This window comes from Myxocyprinus asiaticus, chromosome 24, assembly GCF_019703515.2.
Source record: "Myxocyprinus asiaticus isolate MX2 ecotype Aquarium Trade chromosome 24, UBuf_Myxa_2, whole genome shotgun sequence".
In the NCBI taxonomy this organism is placed as follows: domain Eukaryota; kingdom Metazoa; phylum Chordata; class Actinopteri; order Cypriniformes; family Catostomidae; genus Myxocyprinus; species Myxocyprinus asiaticus.
In genome coordinates, this window is record NC_059367.1 from 19911487 (window position 1) to 19926123 (window position 14637).

At 36.9% G+C, this 14637-nt stretch overlaps 2 protein-coding genes across 2 annotated transcripts in view; both read left to right on the forward strand.

Annotated features, from left to right (window-relative positions):
* Window positions 1-6015: 6015 nt before the first annotated feature.
* Window positions 6016-7879, forward strand: LOC127414812 (ragulator complex protein LAMTOR5-like). The gene is made up of 4 exons (XM_051653138.1): window positions 6016-6170; window positions 6268-6329; window positions 6697-6814; window positions 7644-7879. Exons 1-4 carry the CDS (start codon window positions 6136-6138, stop codon window positions 7702-7704), a joined length of 276 nt encoding a protein of 91 aa, XP_051509098.1. The 5' UTR covers window positions 6016-6135; the 3' UTR covers window positions 7705-7879.
* Window positions 7880-8977: 1098 nt separating this feature from the next.
* Window positions 8978-14637, forward strand: part of LOC127414958 (monocarboxylate transporter 5-like) — a 31615-nt gene continuing 25955 nt past the window's right edge. The window contains exons 1-2 of the mRNA XM_051653377.1: window positions 8978-13273; window positions 13481-13592. The gene's annotated coding sequence lies outside the window, so the exon portion shown is untranslated. The remainder of the gene's footprint in view (window positions 13274-13480; window positions 13593-14637) is intronic.

Consider the following 14637-nt stretch of genomic DNA (forward strand, 5'->3'; position numbering starts at 1 on the left):
GCCTGCATGAACTGCTGATCCTACAAGCCCCTGGGATGGAGATACAGAACGTGGCAGAACGCAGCTACACAGAACTAATGAGTTTACTTGAAATGATAGCTAAATAAAATATCCAAAGTGACGGCAATTGGAGTGAAGTATAGTGGACTGGAGAGTGTCATTCCTATGTGTCAGAATTTGATTTAGGTTTAGAGAGAGCGTGAAAATGTCATTGGTTAGTCAGCTGAGCACTACTTGGCTGCAGTGAAAGTGATGGATGTTGCTGATGCCCTGGCCACGTAATTACATTGCAACTTTTCGCACTGTCAGCAGACTGACCTAGCCCTAACTGCACAAGACTTGGCAGAAATCATCAACCGTTGCCGGCAGGGGAGAACCAGGGTTGGCTAAATGATCTTAGAAGCTGTTAAACAACTTTATAATGAAATATGTTGTGAGAAAGGCTGAGATGAATAAATCCTAAAATGGAAATTGAATTTTGGCTTGTAACAATGGTCTTTGATAGCTATTAAAATTCCTTAATAGTTCCTTTTTTTTTTTTTTTTTTTTTTAAATTATCAAAATTATTTAGCAAAATATACTGTACATAGCCTACCCAGTGATTAAAGCATCAGTTCATATATTATGCCCTTGCAGAAGTAATTTGGTGGGAGAATTATCGTATCATTTTTGACGGTCACACTAACACCACTAATATTCAGTAGGCTGTAACTAAAACCAATATTTCATTTATTAGATCAGATTAAATGCTGATCATGCCTCTACCCTGCTAGCATACTACTAAAGCAAATATTTCATACCATACTTAAAAAAGCAGTTATAAAAGGACAAAACACAAAAGAGAGAGTGACTCAATATCTTGAGTTCTAAATGGAGAAGACAGCACAGATTTCTGATAAAGAATTTATACTCAAAAGGCAGACTCAAGTACAATGATGGATGGAGACAAAACTGGTCTTTTATTCTACTTGCAGTCAGAGCATGGGGTCGTCTGAAGAGATATCCACATTTCAACACTTACTAGAGCCACTGAAGTTCCCCTGGGAGATCTCATTGACAATGACAGCAAAATGTTAGCTTGCCAGTTTTAACTGGATGTATTTCCGTGCCCTTTGAGATTGTATTATATATATATAATGCTTTTATTATTTATGAAAAAGGGGAGGAAAAAAGTTGTAGCTTCTGAACCCAATATGGTACTATGCTAAAAGTAGCCTACCAAAAATGGCCTACTAATAACAAAATAAAACATAAAACCAGGGACTAAAAACACTTCAAGGAACAAAAATAAAACCAAAAACAAACTACATTTTTTGCAGGATTACCACAAAAAAAAAAAAAAAAAATCCCTTTCAATTGTTCCAGAGCTAAAATTTTTGTTTTAAATGCTCGTAACCTGTAAATAACTGGTTAATTTCGTCCTGATCATTTTTTCATGAAACCAAAGACTAAATAGTTTATCAGAGTGAATTTTCAGAATTACACCACTACTTCCTGTTGCCCAAAAAATAGGGCTTCACTCTTTTTAGTAGAGCATAACCATGTGCTTTGATTCTGAAGGAAAGCGCTGCATCACACATTTCTTTGCCATATTGCACATCTTCCATGGCATGCTGAAGACCTTTTAGGCAACTATATATAATTACTACATATATATGCACGATTAATCCAAATGCAAGGAAAAATATCGAGGTAAAAGTACATTTCTCAGTTGTTTCCAAGCCTTCACTGTTTAATTGTTAGATTTGATGCATTAATACAGATTTAATGCTGTTGGGTTTTGACCGAGAAGCAGATCTGTCATTAAAAAAATAATACTAATAATTAAAATAAAATAGAATAACAATGATTAAATAATTGAAAATAAAATAAGTACTGTATATAAAATAATTCAGATGTATATTTGAAATATATTTGGGGATATGTTTAATATAAATGTAGCCAGAGTTAGCAAGGGATATAGAAGTCACAGTACAGATCTTGAGATTTATTAAATGGAAGCAGACTATGCCACCCTGGAAAATACTCCAGGGAAAAATGCTAACCCAACAAAGGCCACACAGGTTCAAGTTTTCCCAACAACAAATGGCAGGAGGCATGGATACAAAATATATTTTTCTTTATTAGCTTACACAAGGCAATAAATAGATCAGATAAAATGCACATAAGTTAGTTAAAACTACAACCAACCTACAGGGTATGTGCTGGAACTACTGGCCAGAAGCAGCTGAATGGCACACTACAAGTTATAACAAAATATATCCAAAACAAATTATATTAAAGGGCCAAGGCTTAACAGTAGCGGTCTAGCCACAAGCCAAATGTTCCCTCTGAAAAAGATACACAATCACCACACTTGCACCATATCTCTCGAACACACGCACACAAGTGAAATAGGAGGTGAAATCTACACAGTACTCTGTGACGGGGGGAGACCACCACTGCAAACGGGAACGGCTAGCCTACCTACTCTGGGCCTTGAGCTCCTGAATAAACACAAAAGAAAAGAATTAACAAAAACAATAACAATGAGGAAAACACCAATAATAAACAGTTAAAAATAAAGTGCTGGCCACCGTTAAATGGACCAGAGCTAAGAAGACAAGACACACAAACCTTCAACTTAAGATCAGAAATACTTAAATATTAGCAATGATTTCACAAATCTATTTGAGTATTGTAACAAACTTCACAGCAGAAGGGAAGGAGAACACAGGGAAATGGGTTTTTCCAGGCTCAGGTAAGACTTTTAATCGGCCACTTCAGTGCTTTTCAACTTCACAAACTCATCAGCTTCACAGGCACGTAGTCACTTAAACACATCAGCTTAACAAATACAACAGACTGAACGCAACAATTTCAGGAGCACTATGGCCTTCCTTGTGCCAGACTCTCTCCCTCTCTGCTGGTGGCATGGCTGCTTATATGCCGCTCTCCCCATGCACACTGGAATTAGAAACAGGTGGTAAACATAATCTAGCTCAGGTGCAAACACCCTTACTGCTTTCTCTCTCTCCGGACGGACGCTTGACCACGCCCCTGCTACCACAAGTATCTAAAAGGATAGGAAAAGATTGAGACTATCCTGTCAAAACAAAAAACAAAACAAAACAGAATTACTCCAAAAATTGTTAAGCCAAACCAATATAAATCTTAAGTCAACAAACAAAAAAAATAAAGCAAAATAAACAAAAACAAAGAAAACAAAGCACAGGCAGCATTAGAGCAACAAAAACACTAAACTCATAAATGCAAGAGTGTTTCAGAACAACTAGCAGTGATTTTCAAAAACAAACAAACAAAAAGGGAGAAACAAAACAGCAGAGTTACGGGCTCAGCCCTGAAGACAGCGCAACGGGCACACTCTAGAATGCAGGTGTATTTGCAGAAAAAGCAGAGACCTAGTCATTAGTTCGCCAGCAAAACACACAGCTCGCTGATTTGTTGTTTGTCCCACCTCAGACCACTGTCAGTAGGTACTCACCACTGCTGACTGGGAACACCCCACAAGCCTTTCCATTTTAGAGATGGTCTGACTCAGTCATCTGGCCATAAATATGTGGCCCTTGTCAAAGTCGCTCAGGTCTTTACTTTTGCCCATTTCTGCTGCATTCAACACGTTGACTACGAGAACTGATTGTTCGATCACCATCTAATCTACCCAGACCATGACATGTGGCCTTGTTAGGAGATTATCAACATTATTCGCTTCAACTGTGAGTGGTCATAATGATTTCTATGCTGATAATTCCCCCACATGGGAAAAAAATGTATTGCTTTTTTTTATTTTATTTTTTTTATTTTTTTTTTTGGGTGAGGCAAGCCCTTATTTTGAGCTGGTTTGTCTACACCAGGTCGCTTGTTTCTCTTGCGAGATCTGGCAACACAGCAGCTGGTATGTAAGGCCGATGCCAAGATGTCAGATAGCCCAACACACATCAATTCATGGAATAACAAAGAACTTTCGACTTCAGACAACATCTGAACTCTCTTACAAAAGCTGGAATCTACACCTGAATATCACCACGTATGATAAATTGCAAATCGCCTTTGCATTGTTTTACAAAGCTGAAAATCTTCACCTGAATATCACCACAGTGTGATACATTGCAAATCACCTTGCTTCCCCCTCTTCTCTCTCTCTCCCCCTTCTCCCCTTCAACAGCTCATGACCAATACAAAGACACAAGATTTATATGTAAAAAAATACCATGAAAACAAAGAATGCAACTCTATGTGTTTGATTCATTTAAGAGGTATCTGTGCGACTGGTATAATGGTCTCTTTCCCGTGTCGGTAAAACTAATGGTGACAAAGTTATAAGGTCTTTGCCAAATACTGCATAATTCTGGAGGCCTATCCCCCTCCTTGACCCGCAATTTAAATGATCTCCTATATTAATAAGGTTAAACCCCAGGAAGTCAAGAACCCATTCACCCCCAAATTCTCATTGTTCAAAGGACAACACCATTTGGTACACAGTGTTTTCTGTCTGGATATTTAAGGATGGTTGGCAAGGAACTTGGGGAGTCTGTAGTCAGATATCCCAAGCTTAATGCTGCGTGTCATTTTCTATTGCCAGGTATGTATCTTTAACTTGTCTTTTATTTTTAGGAATGTTTGTTTATTCTGATCATGTGTGAAATTGGCATTGATTGATTTTGTAACATAGGTTTTAAATCCGACCTGGCAAATAAATTGTTACTTTTTGATTTATTCTGTATTCCTCCGAAATCATTATCACCGGTAAATTCGAGGGATGCCTTTTGTTAATGCAAACTTATGTCCAAGATAATGATCATTACTGGAGCTTATGAATAGGAGAAAACCACGTAAGACTACCAGTCACTGCTTATCACCGTCTTAGCAAGTTGTATGAAACGTGACAAAATCAAACTATCATCTGGTTATGAGCAAGCAGTAGGCGGCCAAACCAGATGATATTAGTAAACCCTGCAGCCGCTGACTATGAACGGAACTGGCGATTTTGTGTCCGTGATATCTGTGTAATTAATCGGCCGGCATATGACTCTGAGCGACAATCGGGACCCGAATGAAAGGATAATGAAAGTTAAGACGATTCAGAGTAATCAATAACTTTTAAATTAAATTATAAGAATGATCAGAAATCAATTAGAGCTTAAATCTAAATTAGAGGTTCAACTTAAATTGGAGTCAGATTAATATAAAATTTGAGTCAGATAAAATTAATAACGTCAATTGATAATGTGCAAATTAATAATAAGTGTTTTTGCTTCAGCACTCAGAAAAGACAGAACAATGCAGAAACCTTCAGCCATTTTATTGGAATCCGACATCGGACTAATAGTTTGGCCTTTTTACAGGTACATCACCCACCCTTAGCACAGAGTACTGTCATTTTAAAAAGAACCTTATTAACAGTTCTTATATTTAATTCTAACTGGTTACCAATTGGAAAGTAGGCTGTGGAACACCAGAATCGGAACGAAAAAATACAGCTTCCACTCAGAATGAAACAAACTGAAAAACATTTCATTTTTAGTCCCTGCAAGTCAACATGAATGCCAAGAAACATAAAATCAAGTAATCTGTATCTCATACAGATTACCAAATGAACAAATATACAATATTCAGTTTATGGTTGTGCTGACTATGAACATATTCATGACCTGCCATCTTGGTTTTACAGTTTTGTTGTCATATGTATCTCTTTTAACACAAATGCATGTAATGCATGTCTGGGCTGTAAGATACTGCATGAGAAGATTGTCCTATTTTCTCTTTCTTGACAAGACTGACTTCAGCTAGATGGCGCTATACCTTAGAGGTCGCTGTGGTATTTGGGTCACATATTAGAATGCCATCTGATATCCTGGAAGTAGCAGAAAATAAACAACGCCGGTTAGATGAAAAGAATTTAGTCTTTTCTTCCTCTTCTTCTTCTTCTTCTTCTTCTTCTTTCTCCTCTCTTTTCCTGCAAATCTACTGTTCCACGCCCCAGTCCGGTAGATGGCGGTAATGCACCTGCAAACTGGTTTGCAACCGCCAAATCAAACCAGAAGAAGAAGAAGAAGAAGAAGATAAACAACGACGCAACTGTGTGCACAGTATTCCCCTCTTGTCGGTTAATTTAACAGCATTTTATCCGATATTATGGAGGGTGCACTGGAGCAGCAACTTGACGATACGTAAGTGTATATATTTATCATTCTTTGTTAAGCATATACTTCTGTTCGGTATCAGGAGATGGTAAAGTTGTTGTTAATCTGTGTTTTCTTTCTCTAGTATGAAAAAAATTGCCATTGTTGGGGTTTTGTGCACAGACGCTCAAGGCCATAATCTAGGATGTAACTATCATTTCTGTCTCATTCATCCCCTAGATTATGATGAGTGTGTTATGAATTTAGTTGGATAGTAGACATAGTTTATAATGCCCGTGAACTGTTTTGCACTTGAACTAATCAAGAATTTAAAGTTAAAATTTACATATGAGTACAAAGGAAATTGTATATCATATGTACTGTAACTGTCACTCATTATTTTAAGTGTTTTGACATTTTTAGTAAATGTTTTGCCTGGACATATTCGTTTTCAATGGTCCAGGGAAAGAGAAAGAAAAGAACTTTTAAAAGTACAACTATGACATGTAGTCTCTCGGTTAATATCAGGGGAGTAAAACTGAATGAATAATCATTTATACTCCTTTATCTCCAGGCCGAGGCTCACTCTGTGATGAGCATGGAGGAGTTGTTTCTGTACTGGCCAAGCAAGCTGCTTCCCTAACCAAAGACCCAACTTACTGCCCTACTGTGTGCCTGGAGTCTTACTGTGGGTAAGAATCTACATAAGACACATGAAGATTAACATTAGTTTTTGATCTAAGAGATAACAAAAAATTAATAAAAAATGAGAGATCTAATGGCTGAGGATCCTCATTAAAATATATAAATGTTCATCTCATGAACAGTTAAATTGCCCCATTGAGCAATAATGATGTGCAATACACAGTTTAGTCTTTCTTATATTTATCCAACACATCCAACCTCATCTGCCATTTCATTCCTCTGAAAACAAAATACAAAAAAAAAAATTGCACTGTACATAAGATTGTATTAGATTTGCACTACCCATGTGTATGTATGTATGTATGCATGTATGTATGTGTGTGTCTGGACGTATGTGTATAATTAGTTTTATTTTTTATTATTATCTATGTCTTGCTGCTGTTTTTGTTGTGCACTGGAAGCTCCTGTCACCAAGACAAATTCCTTGTATGTGTAAGCATACTTGGCAATGAAGCTGATTCTGATAAAGATATCTCTCTTAGACAAAGGGAGCTTTAAGGCTTTTAAAATTCATTTAATTTATCATTTATAATTTTCTGCTTCGATATTGCAATTTTATAGTTCTATACCAAACGGTATAAATCAAAATAAGGTAATTTGGAAAAACGACTTACTATCTGTATTCAGTACTGAAAATCAAACCAGGGACATTATTACAGGGACCATTATTATAACTGAGGCCATGTGCACCCCCAACCCCAATTCCTCCCCCAAACACACACACACACACACACACACACACAAATTATTAATAATAAATATTGCAGCCACCTTTTAATATTAAATAATAACCCTAATGTAATTCTGTTGTTGCAGGAACATTTTGATGAAAACACATGGAACAATTACAGTAGCCATGCATAAGATGGCATCATGAATTCTCTAATTGTCTCTGAATTTGTGCAGTGTTTGTAAGTATTTGAATAGCTTAAACAGTCCCTTGTCATCAACAGAAAAGCTTAATGATTGGCAGAGATCATGTCTCCTGTTTAAATGATGTATTTGTCAAATGATATTCTTCCTCAATTAATAAATTGCGTTATGGTAACTGATTGTGACTGAATCTAATTTGCTCATTTATGATGGGTGTTGAAGTACCACATAGTGTCCAGAAGGGGAAAGTAGTTGAAAGACATTTTGCATGAAGCAGAATACTGTTAATCAAACCCGTAAACCAAACATAATGATTTTACATACATCAAGTACTACACAGAGATCAGTTTACCGGATCATTTAGACATGAGCCATATTTTATCTGCATGTATAATTAGAAATAAACACTTGGATTCAAAGCATCTCTCCAATACTCTGAAATTATACTGTGCAACCTTTTCAGTAATGCTTAATTATAGAAGTAATTATTTCTTTAACAGAGGAGTATAAAACTGAGACCAAAACAAGGTGACTGATGGGTATTCAAATATCTCAGGAGTGTTCTCCCTGACTGGATAAGATGGCCAGTGTCCAGAAGCATTCTGTATAAGTTCACTTTAGGTGAAAGGATTTGGCTCATCTCTCCACTGTAAAAGATTCATCACTTTCACCTTAACATGGTTAATCAGAATTAGATTCATATGGAGTTTATTTTCTGTAAGGTTTTGGAATTTGACTTGGTAAGGTGTTCCCTAGGTCAAAATCAATAAAAAGTAATAAAAAGTATGCAGCATGAATGCTAAGAAACATAAGATCATCCTAAATATTACTAAATTATGCAGAATACAAATTTGCCCCAGTTTTTGAAATACTAAGTATTATTTCTCTTTCATAATGTTTAGCATGAGTGATTTGTTAATGTTTAACAATTTATGCTGGAAAAATAGCACTGAGAACAGTGCACAATGTAAGCATCAGCATAGAAAGTGTAAATCTATCTGACACAATTTTAAGACTATTAGGAGAAAACATTAAAAAAAAATGACACTGGATCTATCTGTAAACTCTTAAAGGGATAGTTCACCCAAAAATGAAAATTGTCTCATAATTTACTCACTTTCATGCCATCCCAGGTGTGTATGACTTACTTTCTTCTGCTGAACACAAACAAAGATTTTTAGAATAATATTTCAGCTCTGAAGGTCCATACAATGCAAGTGAATGGTCACCAGAACTCTGTAAGTCCAAAAACATATAAGGGCAGCATAAAAGTGATCCATACGACACCAGTGGTTAAATCTATATCTTCTGAAGTGATGCAATCACTTTGGGTGATAAACAGATCAATATTTCAATCTCTACTTTCACTTTTAGAATGTGAAAGTGAAAGAGTAGATTTATAGTAAAACAAAGGACTTAAATATTGATCTGTTTCTCACCCACACCTATTATATAGCTTCTGAAGACATCGATTTAACCACTGGCGTCGTATGGATTACTTTTATGCTGCCTTTATGTGCTTTTTGGACCTTCATAGTTCTCGTTACCATTAGGGATGTGCGCTAGGACTAATTTGACTGTCGTTTAAACGGAAGTTTTGTAACCGACAGGTCTAAAGAGAAACCAACCTTCAGAAAACAGTAAAAAAAGAAGTGTTTATGCGACCCATTTAAAATACTTAATCTATTCCAAATCCGATGCTAAATTCCACTGAAAAGGGGCATTTATCTGCGACGTCCTCGCCTTGAATTATGATCATTGTACATTAAATATAGAACATGACATGCATTCACTGAATCAACATTAGCGAATATTTAACAGACGTATTTATTGAAAACAATTGAATGAATAGTGCAGGATCAATGGAACAACCATTAAAAGTCTGTTCTAAACGGAAATCACGGAATTGGGCAATTGTTTATTAATTTTTTGTTATCTCTTAGATCAAAAACTAATGTTAACGGAAAGTAAAAGTTACTTAACATATTAAAACAGTCAGGACATAATTGAAAATAATTAACAGGTAAGCCAAATCTACGAGAGAGAAAAAAATGCGCTGAAAAGTTGCGCGTATTTCACGACGTGCAGTCATGCATAAACCATTGATCTAATGTGACAGCTGTTCGGTAAAGAACGTTAACCAATAACAGTTACGATGTAAAAAAAAAATAGCTATAGGATAGAAAAAATAGGCCTGTGATATAGCCTACAATAAACCTAATGTATTCTAAACATGACTTGCACACAGAATAAAATATAGTTTAAACCATTCAGCAGTAGGCACCTCGTTGAAAATAGCCTTCTTAATCAGCAGATTAAAAAATGGCATACCTAGCCTATTTTCTAGACTACTTACTCAAAAGCATAATTTTTTGGATGAGCAAAATTAACCCATCGACATGGTCCGGTGAAAGACGGGACTTGACTCACCTGAGGCATCTATCCTACGCTTGATAAAGCCCAGCTCAGTGGAAAAATAACGTACAAGCATGCACAGATGTAAAGAAGACTCAAATGTGAAAACATCCTTAGGGACTTTCAAACATTTGGAAAGCCAATTCCCGCACCACCGAAGTGATTTCATAACTACTTTGCTGAGTTTGCTTGTCTAGTGAGAGGACGTTTTCCTGCGCGCGCAGTGAGTGAGAGAGGGAAGAAGCACGCGCAGCCTGAGGTGAAATTAAACTCTGTATCTGCTCCAGATATCCTCTTTTTAAATAATATTTGTATTATTAATTCTATTTAAAATATGTAACATTAATATGACAGTAATTTAAGTGCAGCTTCTGTAAAAATATAAAGCCAAACGTAAATGTGTGAAAATTATTATCAGTTTAATGGGGGGAAATATTAACCGACTAGTAATTCCAGTGTCGACTAGCAGCATCAGAACCGTTTAGTCATCTAGTGGACTAGTCTTACACATCCCTAGTTACCATTCACTTGCATTGTATGGACTTAGAGCGGAAATATTTTTTCTAAAAATCTCAGTTTGTGCTCTTCAGAAGACAGAAATTCACATCTAGGATGGCATGAGGGTGAATAAAATATTAGATCATTTTCATTTTTTGGTGAACTATCCCTTTAAACCTCTTACTACCACACACCTGAGAGGATAGTATTATCTTTTACCTGTTAGAATTTCAGCTCTGTATACACATTGATGAGAAATTAGAGAACATCAGTTTTAGGGGGCAATTTTTAAATGTTCTTACTCCTCTTTCATTGTGAGTAAATCATTATTTCTGAATGACCATGAAAGGAAACTTTGCTTGTTGTAATTATTGATTTGTCTACCTTCAATAATGTATTTTGGGACATCCTAGGATGTAAGGTCACAGTGAAAATCAGGCAAACATGCAAGGTGATCAGCAGGGGACAGATGTAACACTGTGTTACAACTGTACTCGTCCCATAAGAAACATGGTTGCCAATGTTTAGTGTTTTTTTTTTGTTGTTGTTTTTTCTCCATTCAGTTAGAAAGCTTAGATAAGTGAGCAAAAGATAGATACACTGCCTGGCCAAAAAATAAATAAATAAATAAATATTTTGTTGGGCCGCTTTTAGCTTTGATTACAGCGCGTATTTGTCGTGGCATTGTTCCGACACACTTATGCAACGTCACAACATTTATTTCCATCCAGAGTTGCATTAATTTTTGGCCGAGATCTTGTATTGATGATAGTCAATCCACTCCGTAAAGTCTTCTCTAGCACATCCTAAAGACTTTTAATGGGTTTAAGGTCAGGACGGTCGTCCTGGAATATGCCCATGCTGTCAGGGAAGAAAAAATCCATTGACGGGATAACCTGGTCATTCAGTACATTTAGGTAGTCAGCTGACTTCATTGTATTGCCATATAACATTGCTGAGTCTAGACCTGACCAATTGAAGCAACACCAGATCACGACATTGCCTCCAGAGTCTTGTACAGTGGGCACTACACATGACGGGTGCATCGCTTCATGCACTTCCCATTCTTACCCTGATGCACCCATCGCTTTGGAATAGGGTAAATCTGGACTCCACATGACCTTTTTCCATTGCTCCACAGTCCAATCTTTATGCTCCCTAGCAAATTGAAGACGTTTTTTCCAATTAGCCTCACTAACAAATGGCTTTCTTGTGGCCACACAGCTGTTTAGTCCCAATCCTGTAAGTTCTCGTCGCATTGTGTGTGTGGAAATGCTCTTTCACTATTACACACAGCCGTGAGTTCTACTGTCGATTTTGTACAATGTGATTTCAAGCGTTTTAGTGATCTCTGATTCAAGATTTTTTTCCGACCACATTTCTTCTGTGAAGCTGACGGTTCACCACTATCCTTCCAGGTTTTAATAATGTGTTGGACAGTTCTTAACCCAATTCCAGTGATTTCAGTAATCTCCTTAGCCGTTTTCTTTGCTTGATGCAGGCCAATAATTTGCCTCTTCTGATACACATTAACATCTTTTCCAAGCCCACGGGATACGTCTTCCGACATGGTTGATTAAGAAATGAGAAGCTACACACTGCATCAGTTAGGGTTAAAAGAATTGTTGCCAGCTGAAACATATTTAATCACTGCAATAATGATCCAATCATAGGCTCTTAAGTGTCTGCTTATTTAAATCCAAACTGCAATTCTTTTTTTGTTTTTGTTTTTTGGCCAGGCAGTGTAGATAGATATAATTATGCTGTGTAAATGTATGATTGTAAATGAGTATTTTGGTTTGTTTGCATGTATGTTCATATCACAGGATGCCCAGCTGATGTGTTAGAATTGATACATATGCAAGCATTAGAAATATTTGAAAATAATCACAGAGTATAAAATGTGTCAGTATATTTAACTTAAGTTATGCATAATGCCTTATTTAGCACATTAACTGTCTCGGGGAAGTGTTACAACAGCAAAACAAAAGCGCTCCTTGTCTTCAAAAATGTATCGTAGTAAATAGGAACAATGTATGCAGGTTGTTGGCATTTATTTTGTTAGTAGACAATTAAAGGTCTCTCATTTGAAAAAAAAAAAAATGCATGTTTTTTTTTTCTGCTCTGTATTTGTGCAGTACAGCATAAAAGCAAAAAGTGTACTTAGTGTGCCCTATTATCCAAGAAGTCTGAATACCTGAAACCCTCATAATTTGGCCTTCAAAGCAAGTGTAGTACTTTGACCTTCAAATATGCAGCCCAGGAAAGCCTTCAAGTTTCCTCTGAAATTAGTACCACTTTAACACTTGGGTTCTGGGTTCCGGTCACGTGGCCATGAAATTCACAAGGGGTCTCTCTTTGGCTCTGCAAAGCCTCGGCGCAATGCATCCGAACTGTGCCGGTCCAAAGGGGGCAGATGTGAGATCCCGAGAGAGACGGGGACAACAATTTAGAAAAGAAGGGAAATCAGCCACAGGGATTCCCGGTCCTGGTCAGGGATGGCTTTGAAAAGGCACTCTTTCACATAGCTGTCACAGGGGAATCCACGGATGTTGCCCATAGCGCAACTGTAGATGTGCGAGTGAAGAGACTTCTGCCGATCTCGAGTCTGAACAAGTGAACCCTGGATTAAAGTGACTGATATCTTTTGGGAAAATATGGTAAGTACGTTAGTTTATTTCTTAAACCCTTTGTTTTTATTTATGTAATGTGACACTTTGGGTTGAATTGTCCCGTAACCCGCAGAAATACACTTGAGAATTCCCAATGCACTGAACAAGTTTAGACTTATCTTTCTAAAGACATTCATTAAGACATGTTTTCATGTTAAAGACTTACGGTCATCGTCTATCGACTGTTATTGATAGGTGTAAAGTACTGCACTCCAGTAGCGCCACTCACGTGCACGCCACTGCGAGCCAGAGAAGAGCGCTATGCGGCAGCGGACAGCGCGCGACAGCAGAGGCACAGGCATTTGCGGTAAGTGCAACACCGTCGTGCTTTCACACTCCTTTGAGTCGTGGTTTGGAATTATGAACTAAGCCAAGTTTTTAGACGTTAAATTACACGATCGCAAGGCTCGTTGCTCGCTTTTCGGTTGTCGTATATTGGGAGAGCTGAGTTGAGAATGGGGATGAAAGATAAACCCATTTTCAAACTGTGCAGAACGTCCTGAACGGTGCTGTCCCAGTGTGAATCTTTGAAAAGCTACAAGCCCTTTTTAGAAACGTAGCAAAAATGAGTTTAGAGAGCTATTTATTTATTTATTTATTTTACAATTAAAAGTATTTCATGTGTGCCAAAATGCCTGTTTCTTTCTTAACCAGGTTGAGGGACAGTGAGTGAGTGATGCTGAATTATAATAACACCTTTTTCTTTATTTGGATGGGCTGTATTGATCGTACTGTACTAGTAAAGAGTTTTGTTTAAACAGGTTTTGTAGATCCTGAAATGTCTGATGTAATGACTGCTGTAAACTGGCATTATACATAGGCATTTTGGAGCTGTCATGTGTGTGTGGAAATCAGGGGTGTAGCCATCAGTTCAGAAGTGAGTGTAATACAAGTTTTTCCTGACAGTTGACTAATTAACTAGTTGACTAACAGTTTTATTTCCCTCATATCTCTACTTTAATATTCCTTTAATTGGATTTATATGCTTTTTATGTTTAAGGCCACAAAACAGAAAGAAAGAAAGCCATGAATATGTTCTGTACTGGATAAATGTTCACATTGTACTGTATACTGAACGCTATTTTTTTTTCTTTCTATATTGCAAATTTTGTTGTGTAGTGTATGTTATATTGTATTGTATTCATATTGCACACAGTAATGGATACCTGTATATTTGCATACTATTTTATCTAATCTATTCTATTCTACAGTCCACCGTTGGGGAAAGAAATAAAAAGTCACTCAAACAGCACTATTGCAAAGAGACTATGTAATTGAACCGAAGTGACAAACATTTCTCTGTAAGGAAATTGTGCTTTTACTAAAATATTCTTAGACCTTATATCAGTAGA